Source organism: Salarias fasciatus, chromosome 17 (assembly GCF_902148845.1).
Source record: "Salarias fasciatus chromosome 17, fSalaFa1.1, whole genome shotgun sequence".
Classification (NCBI taxonomy): Eukaryota; Metazoa; Chordata; class Actinopteri; order Blenniiformes; family Blenniidae; genus Salarias; species Salarias fasciatus.
This window is the reverse complement of record NC_043761.1, coordinates 17,769,220-17,789,150: the sequence shown is the minus strand read 5'-3', so window position 1 is coordinate 17,789,150 and position 19,931 is coordinate 17,769,220. Positions and strand designations below refer to the sequence as shown.

The 19,931-nt window shown below is 46.3% G+C and overlaps 1 protein-coding gene across 4 annotated transcripts in view; it reads right to left on the bottom strand.

Moving 5' to 3' along the window:
* Positions 1-5,145: 5,145 nt before the first annotated feature.
* Positions 5,146-19,931, bottom strand: part of kcnc2 (potassium voltage-gated channel, Shaw-related subfamily, member 2) — a 59,926-nt gene continuing 45,140 nt past the window's right edge. Inside the window, exons 2-5 of one of the 4 annotated variants that reach the window (XM_030113484.1) lie at positions 13,644-14,577; positions 12,264-12,434; positions 7,668-7,763; positions 5,146-6,914 (exon numbers count right to left, since the gene is read on the bottom strand). In XM_030113484.1, coding sequence (XP_029969344.1) covers positions 7,702-7,763; positions 12,264-12,434; positions 13,644-14,577 — 1,167 coding nt within the window. In that variant the 3' untranslated portion in view covers positions 5,146-6,914; positions 7,668-7,701. Of the gene's footprint in view, positions 6,915-7,667; positions 7,764-8,998; positions 9,136-11,752; positions 11,815-12,263; positions 12,435-13,643; positions 14,578-19,931 lie in introns of those variants that run through there. The other 3 variants (XM_030113485.1, XM_030113486.1, XM_030113483.1) reach the window with 3 other exon arrangements.

Here is a 19,931-nt window from a genome sequence, read left to right as displayed (position 1 = left end):
CGACAGAATTCATCTTGGAGACGCCTCTGGCAATAATCCAGCAGATAATTAAGAGCAGTGGAGACGGATTGTGTGAATTACAGCTCCCACACCTTTAATTCCACACTACACGTCTATTCTGGAGCCCTCCTTGTTCTTTGTCTCTCAGACATGAGATGACTAATGCGTGCTCGCGAGCTAGCAGCCGCAGACCCGCGGCTCAGACCCATTGTTCACATTTATCCGCCGTGATTGAGGTAGAAAGCGTGCAGCGACGCAAACTTTCAGAGCGGCTGTTGTGAAACTTTAATTTGGGCCGAGCGCGGCAGAAGCAGGGAGTGTGTGGCAGGCGGAGGTACCTGCCCTTAATGGCTCTGGATTTTTAACGCTCGGCACCGAGACAGACGCACATTAAAGTAACTGTTTAAAAAGATGAATGGATTTCACTTCCATGGCGCTTTTCCACCGCTTGAGCAGCACTTTAGCTCGTTAATCACGTTCAGTGGAGGTGGGACACGGGGGAGTGATGGGGGATCGGACCACCAGCGCTGGATTTTAATAATAAAGTGAAATTAGTGCGAGCAAGAGGCCGTTTGTCAGGATTTATTAATTTTCTTGAAGCAGGAAATCCTCCAGCCAGTCCGCCCGTTTCGCTCATTTCTCATGAAGCACATGCTGCCATCGTTCTTCACCTCCTCATTTGTTTGCAGTGCGACTGATCTGAGATGTTTTCTGTTAATTTACACGTCAGCCGAGCTCCGATGAGCCCAGAATAGACGCTATCGGCCACTTTCAGTGTTCTCCCAGTAATTTGGCGCCTGAATGCATCACAGAACAAATAAACAGCGAGACCCAGAGACTCGCGCTGCGCTTCATGTTTTAGTCCGGATGCATTAGGGGGATGTGTGGCTGCATTAGGACCTCACTTAAGTTGCATTACAGCAGTAATCAGACACACAGTGGCTGTTGAAGTTTCACAACTCAACACCATTCTAACCTAAACAGAAACCACTTTCGCTCGGGGTTGAAAAACTTTCCCAAACATCCAGGATGTCGGTGTATCGACGCCTTCTTTGTTCACGCATCCGACATGTCAAGCCGCAGGCGTGACGGCGATGACGGGAGGAAAGCTTTTCAACCTCCAATCCTGCCTGCTAAATTTAACCCTCTGATGCAACGGCGCGCAGGGGCTTACCTTGGCTCATTAGCACGCCGCCGGGCGCACGCCGCCTGTGATCCCCGCCTGTGTAATGACACGGAGGCAGCTGAGCGGGATTAGAGGCTCGGCCTGATCAATGTCCATATTTAATGCTCCTCCTCATCACCTGCTGAGCAGAACTCTCGCTGGTGGAGAGAAGTGTGAGGTCTCTCATCGTAAATGTATACTCTTAGCTTACGGTCAGATTTACAGGAATACACTTTTAATCTCGGCAGCAGTGCAGTAAGTGAGCAGGGCTGTCAAACTCATTCAATGTGGAGGTTCAGTGATGACATACAGCCATCTAAAGAGGGTCAGACTGGTCATATATTGCCATAATAACCTTTAAATTTAAACTTTAAAGTGTTTTTGTCGTTCTGGCGCAGAGTATCTGGGATGAAAATATCTATATTTTCACAAAAATGAAACTATTACTCCTGAAAATGACCACAATTTCAACATGGAGACAATTTTAATGAAGTATTCTGGTTAAAAGTACAATGAAATGTTAAAGAAGAAAAAACGTCTCCTATAGCTGTTGCTACTTAATGCAGAAGGCCATCTATTGACCTGCGATACATTTTAAAAACAGTATGACGTTCCAGTTCTGCTCCTGGTGAATATTCAAAAGCTTTTGGATCCATTTCTCCTGGCGTGTGTGTGATACTCCACCTTGGTTATTATATTTCAGCTGTGCTTTGTCCAGAATACGTTGAAGTGTTGGTCCCTGCAGTGATTATGAAGAAATTAGAGAACTCTTTCAGAATGATTGTGTATTTCTTCCACGTGCCATTTGACACGGGAATCGATTTGGGGATGATGTGGCATGGAGGAAGGTCTGGCTCCAAACAGATCATTATCTCATCTCTAACAAAGTAAAGGAAGTATCCTTCAAACTTCAACACAGATTTTGCCACGGGAAAAGATATCTCACACGAGCGCCTATCAGTCTCAGGACGCAGATCACAAAGCCTCTTTACTGCAGCTGAAGTGAAGGTTTACGTATCTCTACTCCTCCTCCAGCAGCTAAATAAAGGCTGAGAAGTCCGAACTCTGGAGGAGGACACATCCGTATCCCACATGCTTCCAGCAGTGGAGTGTTGGGCCGGACCGCTGTGGACTCACTTCCTGCTGGAGCTGGAGTGTCTTCAGCCTGCGCCTCAGCTCCGCTCCCACTGACTTTTTTTTCTCCCTTAATTATTATTTTTCTATTGTCTCTCGGGGAGGACGGAGGTATCCGCTCAGCGCTCTCCACTCCAGGCTGCCCTCCTGGCTGTCAATAAGGGGCTCCGTGTCGGTGTGTGAGTAATTTCGAGCCTTGCCGTGGCTTTTGGAGTACGCACCTGGAACAAAGCCTGTAAATGGAGCCCCCACTCTACCATCTGACTCACGCTTCCCTCGTCGACTGCGCCGCTCTCATTACACGCCACTTATCGGGGTTTAAATGCCACGCTGCTGCACTGGCAGCTTCCAGATCCCAGCATCTTGCCTTCGTTTCTACAGTTTGTCTGTCAGGTCGGTCCCAACACCAGACTCTCACTTCAGGATTAAAATACATAAAAGATATGATCTTGATTTCGACTGAAAGTTTTTCCTTTAACTAAGAGACTGAACTAGAACCTGGCAGTGACACTAACCTTCCCTGCTCACTCTCTGGTCAAAACCTTCAGCGGGATTCAGAGGAAAGTGGGTGAAAGGGTTCACGGCAAACGTGTCGTCCAGCTCCAGGCCCACTTCACTGAACCAGGATAAAGTCTCACACACACTCCCACATCTGCTCACTCGCTCTAACCCTAAAAGGGGAAGAGCATTACGAAAACATAAGCGCTGAAAATAACTCATTTTACTATTTCATAAATAAAATACTGGCTCATTTTGAGGCGTTCAAAAAAAGAAAACTGGGACAAAGGTGATGTCCTTAAAGCCACACTTTCCCCTTTTCCACCAAACTGGTTCTAGAACCGGTGCTTAATGGGTGCCAACGTCAGAACGGCTCCCTTCTCATAGAAAAAGGATCCAATCCAGAGCCACATGACTGTAGTGACAAAACGTCACAGCGACGTTTTGAAAATGACGTCTGTTTACACGGAAAAGGCAGAAACGCTGAAAAACATTTCGTTTTGTCATTAAACACACATCTTTCAGACGGTCCATCTCTTCTTTCCCTAATGTTTGTCTGAATTTCCAAGCCTCGTCCAAGCCTTTCTAAACTGCCTCTGACGCAATATTCATGTCACAAATGTGGTATTTTGGACTTCAGCAGCTGCCACAGCACTCTCCCCTCACCTCCTTCAACAGGCAGGGAGTCAGGGGGCGATGCTGTCCTGGAAAACACACACACACACACACACACACACACACACACACACGCTCAGGCTGTTTACATCTCTTTGGCACGTCTGTGGCTGTTTCCATGGTGACTGGAGTAAAGATAGTTGGGGATGTCTCAGACATACAGTGCTGGTTCTAAGTTGGAGAATGAGCAGAGGACACAGGAAGTGGGAGAGGACAACGCCAGCTCGCCGTTATCTCAGCTCCAACCTGACGGAGAAACTGTGGCTGCTGCACAAACACCAACACGTCATGAGGGCTGAGGATACGCCATTCAGTTCAACAATTTTTCAATGAGATGATGGTGTTGATTATGCTGGATCACTTACTGTAAAAAGAACACTTTTGGAAAACTACACTTGCATATCCTGAAAAGATTCTGAAATCTTTTACAACAGTCACGAGAACCAGAAGATTAACATCTGACACAAACAACAACTTATTGTCAGCGTACAATGACACATTCTGAAGATTCCAATAGATCCTTTAGTTGTTCTTAATACAATGACCAGTGGTTTGATTCCTAAAGCAAACAGTAAAGGGGATAGAGGGCAGCCCTGCATGAATAAATTCGCATTATTGGTCTGAACAGATGCCTTCATGGTTGGATTATGGTCTCGTCTCATTACATGACACCAACATTTGCACCATATTTTGCAGAAATCGTGACGAATTCACCTTATTTTATAAAATGATTTGCAAGTTTTAGCCTTTACGTTCACCTATTTAATAGATTTGAAGGGTTTGATCAGCCGTATGGATACATGGATGAATAATCCCTGCTTGTGCAGTTAGGGTTAACCCCCCGCCCCCGCTCCCGTCTTCATTGCTAAACATCTGCTGGGTTCTTCTGTTGCAGGATCTCCTGCTATGGGAAATCAGACCAAACAGGCTGTTTAACACATCCTGCACTCGAATTAGCACTTTGCTCACACAAGTCTCCAACAGCCCCACTTCTTATGATTTCCTGCTTCCTCTGCAAGAAAAACAAGCCTCTCAGGGCAACATGGACAGAGACCAGAATCATCCAGTGACTGACTGGAAATCAAGAGAGAGAAATCACTGTGTACACTTTCGTCAGAACATCCTGCCATTTCCTGAAAGAGAAATGCAGTTGGAAATAAAACAGATGAAAGGTTTCACACTGTTATTTATCTGCCGTTAGAATAACCACTGTTCCGTTTAGTCAGTTCAGTTAGACACACTTACCATTGAACTGAATTAAGCTTCAATGAACAAAAACCATCTTGAACACCACGATGCATGAGTTTAAAGTAACGATTCTGAAGAAGAGTGAAGCTTGAAGCATCTTGGGGTCCACCGGAACAAGCTGGAGATGGCTGAAGGTTCTGGATCCTCAGGGTCTCTGCTCTTTTTGTTGCCTCTGTAATCCTGCATGGATGAGCGGATGAATTCCCAAGAAATTAACGTTTTAGTTTCATACTTGAAAACTGTTTTGGCCCGTTAGAATAAACTTTCCTGGGACAGGTGCACCGAGTCTGCTTGATGCTGACATGTCAAACTGTACTGAGGTCATTTAATAAAGAAACACCTGTTTGGCTTGAAGACATGAATATTGTCATTAATCCTCCTGAAGAAGAAACCAGGTCCAGGAAGCAAAGACAGGAGACGACGGGTTAAAAGATAAATAGTTTATGTGAATCTCTCACATAGCATTTACCTTTACTCTATACACATTGTTTGGAACGTGATATACAGGATGTCATCTTCTTTTTTCTTTTGTACAATTTGACAGTTTTTCTTTTTTTTTTTCAGCATGCACTTTAGAAGGCCAACAAAAGGCTCCACGAATACAGACTTCAAACTAGAACTGTTCTCCTCACAGTTAAAACATACAAAACGTGTGAACTGGGGTCGAAAGCCTGACGCTTGGAGGACACGATGGAGAAGCACAGCATCGGACTACCATGACTTTCACAGGTAAAGATCAATGTACTCAACAGTTAAGACACAAAAATACAGGTTCTGGATTCAAAAAAATAAACACCTTTTTTCTTTTTCAGTTTTTTTCAAAATTACAACGTCATCCTAGAAATACACAAAGAAGGGTAACCCTGGTTGAAGAGTAAAGCAGCGTGTGTACTACACCAGGAGGATTGTGGGTAAGGGGTGACACTTGAAGAGCTAGCCTACAAAACCACGCTGGGTTTGTTTTTTTTTTTTAGATTATTTTTTCCCCCTCATGTCTTCTTGTTTTTCTGCTGAAATCACAGTGTGGATCGGCAAGTTTTTTTTTTTCTTTTTTTCATTTTCGGGTTTCGCTTATTGCAAATCCGATCTGATTGTTTTTTTTGTTTTTTTTTTCCTTTGAGGGGGGGTTGCTACTGTGCAGACGTCGCCATTGTAGAAGTCCCACTTTATAACTTAATAAACTTCTGCTACACTTTTTGCTCCGCCCCCCCCGTCTCCATCGCAAGAGGGGGGGAAGTTTGGAAGAATCAAGTTATACAGTTTGTTGAGGGAGGGGTGGTCCGGCCAGGAGGAGGAGGAGGAAGAGGAGGAGTTTGGTTTGCAAAGAAACAAAACATCTGCAGCACTGAGTGGTTGCGGAGAGGCGGAGGGACTTCTACAACAGCAGCTGCCTCACTGGGTGGGGTCAGGGCGGGGTCAGGGCGGGGTCAGGGCAGGGTCGGCCTGTTGAATCCACTCTGACCCGGCCTGTCTAACAGCAGATGTTAACCCTGGAGATTTAGGATACACACACACACACACACACACACACACACACACACACATACGCACATTTTACACACAGCAGAGCAATTAAACCTACCGAAGTTACCGAGTGGAAAGGAAAGCAGAGATGACCACATTTATTCAACCGAGCACGTTTTAGTCTCTCTATACTGTAGATACTGTATGCAGAAGTTCATATATGAATACACTCCATTTTTAGAACACAAAGTGCCTCAACTGATACATCTTAATACACTTATTGCGAGGAGGGAAACCACAGCGAGGGGGGGTGAGTGTCACGGCGTCGCCCGCCTCCTTTACCTGACTCGCCGTCCAAAGACAGATGTGTGGCCCAGATGTGCTGTGTCCTATTTACAGGAGCAATATCTACACAGTAGAGCGTCTCTGTCTCTCTCTCTTTATTTTTTTGTCCAGTTTTGTTTTGTTGTTTTGATTTTTTTTTTTTTAAATCTCGAGTTCAAAATCAAAAATGAGGAAAAAGTCGTCCCAGAATCCACCGGTTCAGTTCCCGTCCTGCTGGGTGAGCGGTGAGCCGGGCGGCTGTCAGTCGGTGGCGTTTGCGTACGTCCTCCCCCCGTATTGTCCCCCGCGGGTGGGGGTGGGGGTGGGTGGGGGTCCTCCCGCTGCAATAGGTCCTCATAGTGATGACAGTCTTTTCCCAGCCTCTTTCAAATAGGCAATGAATTGTCTAAATAAAACATAGACACACCTCTAAATATCACTTCAGAAAACCTTTCCATGCACACACACACTCTCACACATTCACACACACACACACACACATACACACTGGCTCTTTTTACACATGAAAAGGAAAATCTTTATGTTAACAACTTAAAAATCAATGTGTACAGCGAGTGAGGGAAAGAAAGCGGGGCGGGGCGGGGGGGGGGGGGGGTTCAATAATTTAGTGCACAAAAAGAAACGTTTCCTCTTTTTTAATTGTTTGACTTTTTGCCGAGCTGGATGCATCTCGCTGGGAGCCAGTTGCTAGGCAACCTGCAGCCACCAGTGTAGACGCAGTGCGAGGACGGGCGAGGCTCGCCGCTGCTGACACACACCTGTCGGAGCGTGGAGGCCGCTCACGGCCGTCCACAAACACCGACGTCCACATGGTTCCGGTTAACGTCCTGTCCCTCGTCTCTGAAGCTGTCAGAGGCAAAAGTTGACTCTAACCCACAAAAATTAGCCTTTAAATTCTTGCAAATGACGAAATCATCTGTGAAACCACCTCCAGAGGAGGTTTTGCTAAAAGTAAGATGCATCCAGCACTCTTCAATTGATGAACGTTTCCAATGAAATACAGAACAACAATGCTACATGTGTTCATAATTATTGAACCCCCCCCACCACCATTTTAGTGCACACACTGAAAAACACGGGTGGCGTTGAGAGAGCTGTGCTGGACCCTCGGACCCTCGCACCCCCGTCAGACGGTTACCTTTCCGCCACGGCGGTGCCTTGTCCTCAGGCCATTAAGACAGAACGCTGCTCTCTGCTTGTGTGAAACCAGTAAAGACAACCTCTTTGCAGTTCTCTGTGAGCAAACAACCAGAAACACAACAGCTTTTGGTGGCACTTCGTCAAGGTGAGATTAGAAAAAGGAAACCAGGTGAGGGGGAGGCGTGAGGTGGTGCTGGTGGTGGGGGGGTTTTGTCTTTTCGATGGGTCGTTGGTCAAGTCACACTTATTAGTTAATTAGTGGAGCCTAATCCAACAAAATAATGACGTTATCAAAGTTACCGTATTTTCTGGATTTGAAGTCACGTCTGTCAAAAAACTAAAAGTGTCCAGTAGAGGAAAAACATTTCCAGAGACATTTTGCCATTCATTTCACAAGAATACATGATGAAAACCCTTTTGTTTATAATAACCTGTTATGATAGAGTAAATAGATATTCCATTAAAATCCATGCGTTTCACATTTACTCATTCATTTAATTGTTGATGTATTAATGCTAAGACGACACAACAGCCTAAAGAACACAGGCTATGCTTCCATTCCTGTAAAACAACACGTTTCAAAAGTATCTTCCTCTAAATGATTTGTAGCTGAAACTCTGCTGCTAAATCCAGGAGGTTTTTCTGTGGAAGCGTAGCAGCATTCTGTCGTCATACAGTGACATCTAGTGGTCACGGAAGGTATGTTTTGATATATAAGCTGCTAAACAAATCAAAATATTGTGACTTACAGTCAGGAAAATACGGTAACTCCTTTACGGATAGACTGTCCTCTTCCTTCCCCTCACCACACTGCTTATACAATGATCCATGCAGAAACATGAGCAGGTAGAAAAAAGAAGAAATAATATCTATTCTTAACCCCCCCACCAAATAAATAAATAAATAAATAGACACAGTCATATGAGGTTAAAACAAAGTGACATCGTTCTCTCTCTCTGTTTTTGTTGGAAGCACATCTTTTTCAAGGTATCTAAATACAGCTAGATCTAATATCCCTGATTAGCACGACGTCCTTTATTAAATGTTATGGCTGCTACTTCTGAAGCCACCAGTCCCATTTCTTTTATTGCAAGTCTCAAAGTACAACAACAAGGAGCTAAAGGGAACTGTGGGTGGAACAGGAGAACGCGCGATGCTAGCTGAACACAGGTACCTTCAGGAAAAGCGCGAGAAGCGCGTTCGAGCCATCGACGTCCTTCTGAGCTACAAAGCTAACATGGATCCACTAGAGACACATCTAGAACAGAGTTCAGACTCCAGAGGGAGGGGGGCGGGGTTTGTTCGAGGAGTGTCCCAGGGCCGGACGTCTCACAGGATGGAGGGGATGGGGGAGCGGGAGCGCCGCAGCGGGCACGGCGATCCGTAGGGCGAGGTCACCGGCGACAACCTCAGGGCGTTCCCCGTCACGCCCGCTATGTTGTTTAAGCTCCGGGATTTCTCATAGCCTTCAGATGAGGGGGGAGGCGACACAGGGTGGCGGTGGCGGTGGCGGTGGCGGTGGAGGTGGTGCAGGAACAGGACATGAACACACACAGGCAGGCAGGCAGGCACGAAGGCAGGCAGGCACGAAGGCAGGCAACGATCCGAGTCCGAGCCAGCCGAGTGGACCGAGACGGGACAGGAGACAGGAGTGAGACAGAGCAACGGGAACCAACTGAACGCTGAGGCACGAGGCAGGTTACACCAGAGGGGGAGCTGCTGTGGAGGGGGGTGGACCTGATTGGCTCAGTGGGTCTACACGTTTTATTCACTTTTATCAAACACCTCTGTGGTCAGAAAACACTCAGGAAGTGGAAACATAACGAGCACCTGTTAGCGGGTGGAATTTAGAAGCAGAAAGTGAACGTTTTCATTTCAATGCTGAAGAAGAAAACGATTAGTTGAATATTAAGCCATCGGATCAAAGCTCTCATTGGTCAGTATCTGACGTCTCCTGGTGTCAGATGGACTGCAGTAACCTCAGCATGGCGTCTGTTCAACAAGTCCAGTCAGTCTGACTGATGAATCTGCAAATGTTTGAAAGAAATCACCGTACAGCAGCTTGACCTAACTTTCGATCACTTTTAAACCATTAAAGTTTGGAACCTTTTGGGTCATTCCAAAGATGTGATCCAGATTTAGGCGTCTATCTAGGCGTGAAAATATCCTACATTATCCACGCCTGGATGGATCAAGACTGGTGTTATATCAAAAGAGGCCAAAATTCCACAATACTGACTGAGTATTGTGACTGAGGTAACTGACTGAAATGTTATGACTTCACAGTTTTCCCAGGTTCCACTGTAACGGGTTGGTCAGAGTTAGGACAGCAGTTATTTGGTGATAATTATCATTACAGTTACCAGTTATTGTGCTAACGTCACAACATCATAAATGTCGTCCAGCTTCTGTCCTGTTTGAACCATTTTCTCCCTCTCCACCCACTTTTTCAGCCAATCAGACTGAAATCACCTCCACAGCAGCTCCCCCTCTCAGTCATACTTATTAATCAGTTTCTCAAGAGATTAAAGTTTCTTCAGAAGAAAAAAAAAGCATCATTTATATTTCAGAACAACTGAGCATGAACATGACAATCATTCACGTTAACTTGCACATTTCGTACCACATATTAGTTTGCATGTGTGTAAAATCAGGTTTCATGTTCCGATGGTTATGAGGATGAACAAAAATACTCGGTTCCAGTCATTTCACACTCTACAACAGCTGGATTGTCAAAACACGGCGTGTGATGCGTGCTGCGAAATCTGCATTCGGCACAAAAATAAAGAAGCAAGCCAAAGCAGGCAGACCGTTAATGGAGCGCTGATGAGGAACAGCGAGTGGAAACGTTGCCTCATTAACAGACCGTTTGTTTCATTGAGAAGCGGAGTGTAAATTAAAGTGGGGCTCTTTCAGAACCTGCCCGGCACACGGGCAGAACAAAGGCCGGCCTGGCTCTGAGCCAGCAGGTAGCGGGAGCCACAAAGCGCTTCATGTTTTATGCATTAGCATCGACGTAGCGGCAGATACAGCCGCGAGACGGGGGCACAGCTGCACTGCCCTCTTCAAGCATTCGAAATCCGGCTCAAAAAAAACATGAGCTAGGGAGAGGAGTATCAGTACATGGCTACAGAGCAATGAGGCTGAGAGCAGGACAGTCAGATAACCTCCTGGAGAGGCAGTTAGCCCCCGCTCAGCTCTTAGCACGGCGTTACTGCCTCAAGATGCTGCAGATAACACAGATGGAATGGAGGGATTAATCCGACAAACATGCTTCAGGCTAAGAAAGACTGTAAATGGACATTATGTGGGAGAAATGAAGTTTGGGCCGTTGAAGTAAAGAGGAGTGGTTTGTTTAGCGCTCACTGAGGCTGGTGACCTTTTCTGGCTTTGACACGACCAAGAACAGGAAGAGAGCTTTCTGGGAAAACGTCAAAGTGACCTTTAGGCCAGTTTACACGACATGGATTCAAGAGAGAAAGAGATGGTGTGAAAAAATTGTTTTTGGCCAGCTCTGCAGCTTTTTACATCAAGCTGTGATCTTGGTAATCTTTGGTAAACTTTTTAAATGCATCCGATCACAAACGAGAATCAGCTCATCCCAGTTCTGTAACGTAAAACCAGGATCAACTCGTCATTCTGAACAGTTCGACTCACAGTATGACTCCACGGATTGGTTTCTCATCATAAGAAAACAAAAATTTCGTAATATTTCACATGAAGAGGTCAAAATGTTTGACAAGTTGACAAGATTTCCGCCCGCTCCTTTACTTTACCCGTTTGACTTCCTGTAGAGACGGAATCAGGAATATCTGCTGGTGTATCTCCACCTCAGGGGTGGATGATACACTGGGCGATCTACCCGGGAGCCGTGGATGGACGATGGGCTCGGCGGCAGCCAGAAAAAGTGAGACGCCGGGTCAAAAATTTATTCAAGTGTTTCCAGGCAACCAGAAAACATGAATAAATTGCGAGGAAGTAAGCAACAGTTCTGAGTCAGCCGGCATGGGCGCGCTCGCCCCTCAGAATTGCGTGTGCGGTCGTCCCGGGCATCTGGGACGGCCGGGCCGAGGGTTACGTTACCTTAGCCGACTAGGGCCGAGCGCACAGCCGCCCCCCCTCCAGAGACGTCGGCGTCCCTGTCGCTGAGGACACGGATCAGCGGGTGAGGACTTTACAGGTGAGGTTTTGTTTTTTTTTTACTCCACTGACTGTGGTCACATTAAAATAAAGAAAGTGAACTTTGAACTTTGCCAGGAAAGGGAGCGGAGTCACCCTCTCTCATCACTTCACCAGTGAACAAAATAAAACAGCTAAAATCTAGTTTTTTTATAGTAATTTTCTAATTATATACCTTATTATGAATGCACCTGAAATAAACAGTAATAATGTGGGCGAGTTTTTTTAGATTTACAATTAACAAAAGATTTAACTTTGTATGTTATATAATTTTTAATAATTTTCTGTGTTATTCAACCCCAAAAAGCGTTGTTTCAAGTTTTGTTATACTTGCAAAACAAACATTTCCCACCTTTTGTAAAACTGTTTTTTTGCTGCACTTCCAAAGAGCTGCCGGGCTTCGACATGCCGTTACCTGTTTTCCGGAGCCCTCCGTCTGCGGGGCAGGTGTAGTCACTGGCAGCCAGCAGGAAGCAGGTGCCCCCACCCCGGTGGTCCTGCTCCCGGGTGCTGGACCTCCGCATGGGGACCCTCTCCTCGGGGGACATGGTGAGGTCGCTGCCCCCGCTGCAGTCTGCAGACAGAACTGTGAGCACACGGATCCGAATCAGCTTCAACTCCTCCTCTGCACACACAGCTTTGTTACTGCATGCAAACCATATGTATAGCCTGGCTCTCATCACGCTGTTAACTGATCTGATAGATCTCTTGGAAAACGGTGCAGAAGTAATCATCAATTTCCATTTTTTGACACTTCAGTCACTGTAAAACTGAAATAAATCCTGTCATAAGCTCAGAGTCTTGCTCCAGTTACGCTTCAACTCAGACAGTTCTGCTGAGTTTTTCTGGTCGAGAGTATCAAGTGCAGACAGATTCCGTATAAAGAAGCTGTGATGTGATTGTAATGCTTGTGCCTGGTTCTAATAAATGCTTCTTCAACACCAGGAAGTCATATGTATCGAGACGCTGTGCAGAATTTGCAGATAAAGAATCAAAATCAGTCACGAAGAGCAGAAGCTGCTCTTGCTCTGAATACATGTCAAAGGGCCCTTTTCACACTCAAATATTAATCATGCAGCAGTGTAAGAGAGAGGAAACTTTGCAGACGGTATTTCATATGACCTCAGAGGAAATAATACGGGCGTCTAAACCAGATTGACTCTGCCTGCGCATTCAGCCCTGGCATGAATTATTCCATGTCTATTAAACATAAGGCTCAGAGAGCTAATAAACAAATAGACCGCATGAGGAGCGCAGAGTGTGCTCCTGCCCTCAGGAACATCTGCGCTGGGACTCAAAGAAAGTCAGAGTACGGAGGCCGACACTAATTTCCATCGATATCAGATGTGTCAGAGTAAATTACTGACATGGGCCTCGAGGGAGAATCAGCCACCTACGTCCCGAGCGAGGAACGGACAACGCCTGCAGGTACAGAGTGCTGGACATGAGGACTGTGATTTCCTATCGGCCGGAGCGGTTGCACACAGACATCTAATCCTCGATGTACATTTTTGTTCATCATCACTGTGGCAACCACAGACGACGGCTGCGAGGCAAAAGAGCTCAGCGAGCTGCTGTGGGTCACCAGGGAGGAACCGTCTCCGGTCCTCAGAGGAGAACCTGTCAGACGTTCCCTCTCTCAGGCTGATCGGAGCTCCCTCATGGCTTTTCCTTGGTTTCACCACACTCAGTAAAAATTTCATGCCTCTTAAACTTCTGCACAAATTATTCAAAGTTCAAGAGTTAGGGATATTTTTCTCTGCAGTGACTTTAACTCTTCAGGATTCGGTCTCACCTGAGCGGTTGCGTTCGAGCACCCTGCTCCCCTTGACGTGGCACAGGTCGCCTTGAGTGCTGTTGCAGGTGGTGTTGAGATCAGCTTTGCAGTAGGTGGGGGACCCTCCTTGCACCGCCTGCGGGATGTGTTTCTTCCTCTTCTTTGGCAGCTTCTGCTTGGCCATGGCCAGGGAGTAGTACATCCCAAAGTTATTGACGATGACGGGCACGGGCATGGCTATCGTCAGCACGCCGGCCAAAGCGCACAGCGCGCCCACCACCATGCCCGACCAAGTCTCCGGATACATATCCCCGTAACCCAGAGTGGTCATGGTCACCACGGCCCACCAGAAGCCGATGGGGATGTTTTTGAACTTGGTGTGGCCGGCGGCGGTGGGGTCGTTGGGCTTGGCGCCTATCCGCTCGGCATAGTATATCATGGTGGCAAAAATTAAGACCCCCAACGCCAGGAAGATGATTAGCAGCAGGAATTCATTGGTGCTGGCCCGTAACGTGTGGCCCAACACCCTAAGCCCCACAAAATGACGCGTCAGCTTGAAGATGCGCAGGATGCGAACAAAACGCACCACCCTGAGGAAACCCAACACATCCTTAGCAGCCTTCGACGAAAGGCCGCTCAGCCCTACTTCCAGGTAAAATGGCAGGATCGCCACGAAGTCGATGATGTTGAGGACGCTCTTAACAAACTCCAACTTCACCGGGCAGAAGGTGACGCGCACCAGGAACTCGATGGTGAACCAGAAGACACAAACACCCTCCACGTACGTGAGAGCGGGGTCAGTCTCGATCTCGTACTGGGGGCCCGAGTCGGGCACGCTGCTGTTCCGGATGGACTCGGTCTTGTTGATGATCTTGTTGAAGGCTTCGTGAGTCTCCAGGCAGAAGGTGGTGATGGAGACCAGGATGAAGAACAAAGATGCGAAGGCGATGAACTAGAAGGAAGGAAAAGACGAGAGAGAAACGTGTTACTGTCACTCCAACACCCACATTTTGAGAATTTCTGAACCTCAGCAGCGAGCACAGTTTGGTTTGAGATGTACATGTACGCTAAAATCAGTCACTTCATTTACTCTCCATAAGGATCCTGGTCTTAGGTTTGATTAACTTTCGTCAATGTGAATGGACTCCAGAGAGAGTGGTAATCTATTTCCAAGATCAACCAACACACAGGAGTCTCCCCGAGCTCCTGGAGGAAGAGAAACACGGGAACACAGACGTGGTCCAAACCGATTTACTGCTGCTTACGGGATGAGAGGCCGGCAGCAGGGAAGTGGATGAAGGAGGCACAAGACAGTCTTTTACAAATCTTCTTCTTTTTTGCCATAATTGTGGTCACTTTCATGAGTACATTACTTTATTCGTTTTTTTTTTTTGTTTGTTTGTTTTTTCAATTTTAAAAGTCCCAATCTGGTTCTGCAGAACGTTCCTCTGAGTCTGGTTCTGCAGGTTTGGTTCTTCCTCGTTCAGGAGCCTTGAAATGACAGTGTTGTATTCCGCAGTCCAGAAATCAAAGTGCATCGATCTGAGGTGAATATACCGTTGCTGGCAGGAATCGCGTTACAGGTCATTACTGTGTGACTGGTTGCGTCGTTCCTTTTTGTGATTTCATATTTTGTGTCGCACCATGAGAAACAACCGAGACGTTACTGTCTTAAATTGGTTTTGGATGACAGAATCTCTGCTCTCTTCATCTGTGCTCCTGCTCATTCCTCTGTTAATGTATTCACATTTGTGTACAAACAGCTGACTGTACATTTGCATCATTTGCATTCGTGTGCGACCGTCACTGCATTTATTTGAGTATTTTTAGAAGCCTCTACGGATCGTTGCAGCGTTTTGGACGTCTCCAGCAGGGTGTTCGCTGGCCCACCTGACACCCACATCCTCCACTGCCCCGGGAAGGAGCGTCCACCGTCCTCCTCTTCCCGGAGCGAGACGGAGCAGGTTTGCGCTGGCTGGGCTCACTATGCTTCTTCTCCACCTTCCACCCACAGTCCATCCACTGGTGCGCTCTGCCTACTGAGCTCCGAAAGGAGTCGTTTCACACTCGGCTTTGTTTTTGGATTGGATGACTCACGCCGCTCTCAAAATACCATTGCCACTATTTGGGTCACCCTGAGCCTGAACTGCGAGTGTGTATTCACTCCGGTGCTCCTCTCCATGTATTATACATGTGTCTTTATCGCACTGTAATTGTGTGCGCTCGTCCTCGTCCGCTGAGGCTGGTTTAAAGCCAAAGCACGATGCGCTAAGGCTGGAAGACAACATCCAGCACCATCTTTTTCCTGCATCTTTCAGCTGAAATCTTATTTTTCCCCATTTTTCTAAATGATGCTGTTTGTCTGTGTGTGATAGGGGGAATTCAGATTTATAATAAGCACAAATGCGGAGCATGCCAGCAGTGAGAGTTTAGTTTTTCCCCACCTCTCATACGCCCTGTGACTGCAATGCACTTTGCAGAAGAATCTTGTGTGAGAATAAAATGAGTCTATCTTGCCTCTACTACGAGCTGCGGCTGTAGGCGGAAGTAAACAAGACATCATAGCTGCATTGGCTTGTCACCCGTGAACCCACACAGCAGCACTGTGCAGCGCGCTGCGCTCTGAGCTGGGCTGAGGAGGATCTGCTGCCTGTTCGGTGTCCACGGAAAGTTTATAATTATTCACATACTGCATGTCGGACTTAAGTATCCTCTTTCCAGCATTGCAACAACAACAACAACAAAAAAAGTGATTTCTATTGAGTTTCAAAACTTTTTTCCAATGACAATCAGAGAAATCTACATTCAGCTTGGATTTGATCGATCGACCTTTTCTAAGCAGCAGTCAGAAACCGGCTGACCTTGCTAAATGGCCGTCGGTTAAAAGTCTGCTTCCTCTTCGTTGCAGGCCTGATTCAGAAATAAGTTCTTGAGGAATGAAAGAGAGTGTGATGATGGAGCATTGCTTCATAATCACAATGACCTTGGCTGGAGTTCTGTGTGGAGTATGCATGTTCTTCCTGTGCATGTGTGTTTCCACCAGTTTCCTCGGACTGTCCAGATGCCACAAGTCATGTTAATCATCCCCATTAACAATTCTCAGCAGGATCCAAGACGGAAACAAAGACCGAACTGAAAGCCTTGAAGCTGCTCGCTCTTGACGTTCCGTCCTCAGTCCTCTCCCTCCATCAGCCCCTCTCAGTCTTTATTTCTGTCTTCCTCCGATGGTGACGGTGGCTGAAAAGAGCAGCGGGGCTCCCTGAGCCTCTTCCTCTGGCTGCTCGGCTGCTGCGCCAAACTAATGACGACTGCCGTCTCGCGCTGGGCTGTAATTCTGTTGCTCAAACATGTGCAGAGCGAGGAACCATCGTCTGCTGACCTGCAGCAGCTGAATCGAGTCATGCTACACATGAGAAGCTCATGCACACGCAGAGCTCCGCCAAGCAGCTGCACAGACTAATGAGGCCGTGTACACACACACACACACACACACACACACACACACACACACACACACACACACATACACACACATACAAAAGCATTCATGCAGCACAACTTCTGAATCTCAAGCTTGCAGAAGCTCAGGAGCCTCTGAATCGGTTCCTGCACATCTTATTCTGCACTGAATGTGTGGCTCAGAATCCAGTAGTTCAGATCATATTTGTAAAGTATTATATGTGATCTCACTTCAGATTTGAAAGACTGTTTCTGTTTTATTCAATAATGACATTTTCAATTTTCAAATCACTCAAAAAAGTCAAGCCATTCACTGAAAAAGTGCAGTATGTCTCCTGATTTTCCCGGTTTTCACCTCCTCAGTCGTCTGTATCTCTTCCATCTCCCTGAGCTTCACTTGTTTTCATTTCGCCATCTGTTTCCACTGCAGATCTGTTCATTAGAGGCTGGCTGATCGGTTGAGTGGTGGATTTGATCAGTCTGGGTTTCAGCCACTCAGGTTTTAAACCCTGTCCTCTTTCTTTGCCTTCAGGTCTACATGGGAGCGCTGCATGTCCCACCTGTGAGTGACCTCTGACCTGGACGGACCCTGCCATACCTCTACACCTAAGCTCCTGACATTTTCACCATGTGGATCAAACCACCCTAGTCGGTCCTCAAAAACAGAGTAGAAAGTCTCACACACACACACACACCCACACTTGCACAAGGTTATTCATGATTGATATTAAAAATGCAGCAGCGCTAACCCGCCATGTGATTGCAAACAGCACATGCCTCTTGATTTGCAGCACACACCCTGCATGCGAAATGCGCTCGCTGCCTCTATAAACGGCTCTTTGAAGGCAGGGAAGGGCGGACGTGCCACAGACAGTCCGCTCCCGAACAACGCAGATCTAATTCAGCTTGAGGACGAGCGTCGTTCTCCCTGCGATCTCTTTCAGCCGCAACGCTTCTCGCGGCGGTCGGTGCAGCTGGTGGAGGCTCCGGCAGAGGTCAAACCCCAGACCTTCACGTCTGGTTTGCAGCGAGCGCCACGCATGGAGGGGGTCTTCATTCTAAACAATCAGGACTGATTTCACTGATTACCACCAGCTGATGCTTATCTGCAGGAGGAAGCACCATCTACTCATCTACTGAGCAGCCATGGGAGTCAGAGGGAGGGGCTTCTGGAGGGAGCGTGGAAATGGTCATTAGTTGTGACGATCTGCAGAAAACCTTCATTTCAAGGTCGAATGATAACATTTAACTCGTTGTGCAATAATACCAGAGATATTTTGGTTTGATGTATTTTTTTTTAGTCAAGACCAAGAACAGAGCCTTCGAAGACCTTCAGTTGACATGGACAGGACAGAAGTGATCTTTTGGGGGGGGGGGGGTGTATGTCTGTAAAGCTGTCACTTTCACTACTGCTTGATGAATCACATTTCTTTGAAGCTGTTGTTAAAGCTGAAACGTTCCCGTTACAGTTACAACCCGTAACATTAAGACCTGCAATAAGACGAAGAAAAGTCATCAAGAAATTTCCACATGAACGAGTGATGAGGGAGATAAGAAAAGGAATGGCGCTGAGGCAGGCTGTGTGTTCAGTACAGGATGAAAAATATTAATTAGCCACTTTTGACTGTTGCTTAAAATTTAGTTTGAGCAACTTTCCTTTTAGCTGAAAAGTTGCCACGCGCTTAATTTGTGGTTTTGCTTATTTTGTGTCTCTGAGCTGTACAATTTGTTTTTTAAATTTATTTCTTGACAAACAAAACAGTCTGTACTCAACCCAACAAGAAACATTTAAAGATAATCTTCCAATATTTACACCTCTTATTTATTTTTCGTCGGACTAGATATGAGTTTGATTTTCACTGCAGCATGGAGTGAAAAATCAGCAAGAATGATTTGATTGAGGTTGTTTTTAAGGCAATAAACAACAAAATATATCACATATTGTCCCTCTAAATGAAACAGCACAAAGCAGTTTGATCGGTTTGTTTGAGGTGAAAGTGAAAACTCATCCATGAATAATTAATTGTTTTTGTTTTTCACTCTGCTTTTGAAGCGAGCTTCAAGCTTTCTGTTAAAAAAGACAAAGTGAAACAAAAAACACCCACATTAACAAATGCTTTGGATACTTTTTTTGTTCCTGGAAGTAAAACGCCAAATTGACAGCAAATTGATGAATACATGAAACCTGTGATCGTAAAAGCAAAGTCATGATAGGAGCCTTGAAATGGTCGCAAGATGATCAGTCTTGATCAAGGCGTCAGTTTTCCACTCGAATGAATCAACGTTTTAGTGAAATACGAATGTAATAAATGTAATTATGCAGAGAAAAAGATGACGAATGACAGGTTAATGGTGTGAGTTTCACCGTCTACGTATGAGAGGAGACAGCTGTGCTCTTAGATTTGAAAAGACCTTTATCTGATGTGCTATGTTGGTGAAGTAGCTTTAATCACAATGCAGCAGAGATCCAATTTTATCCCTCTGCTGTAAAAATAACTCAGGAGAATGTGTGTGTGTGTGTGTGTGTGTGTGTGTGTGTGTGTGTGGGGGGGGGGGGTATGTAAACCAGGACGAGGGTCGATCCCTCTGCTCTTTTCCAGAAACTTCATTCAGATCGAACTGAGGCTCTCAGAAAAGAAGGCTTTTCGTGCTCTGCGTCGGCCTCGTCCTCTGTGGTCCTGAGTTTCGTCAGCGTGGCGGTTGGCTGAGTGGTGGAGGAGGCGGGACTCTTCTCTCGCAGGTGTTTTTATCGACAGCGCTCCTCAGAGGTAAAAAAAAATGCAGATAAAAGGAAAACAATGGTGGCTAAGGCCAAGCTCAAGGCTCCCAGCTCCTCCTATACAGCTG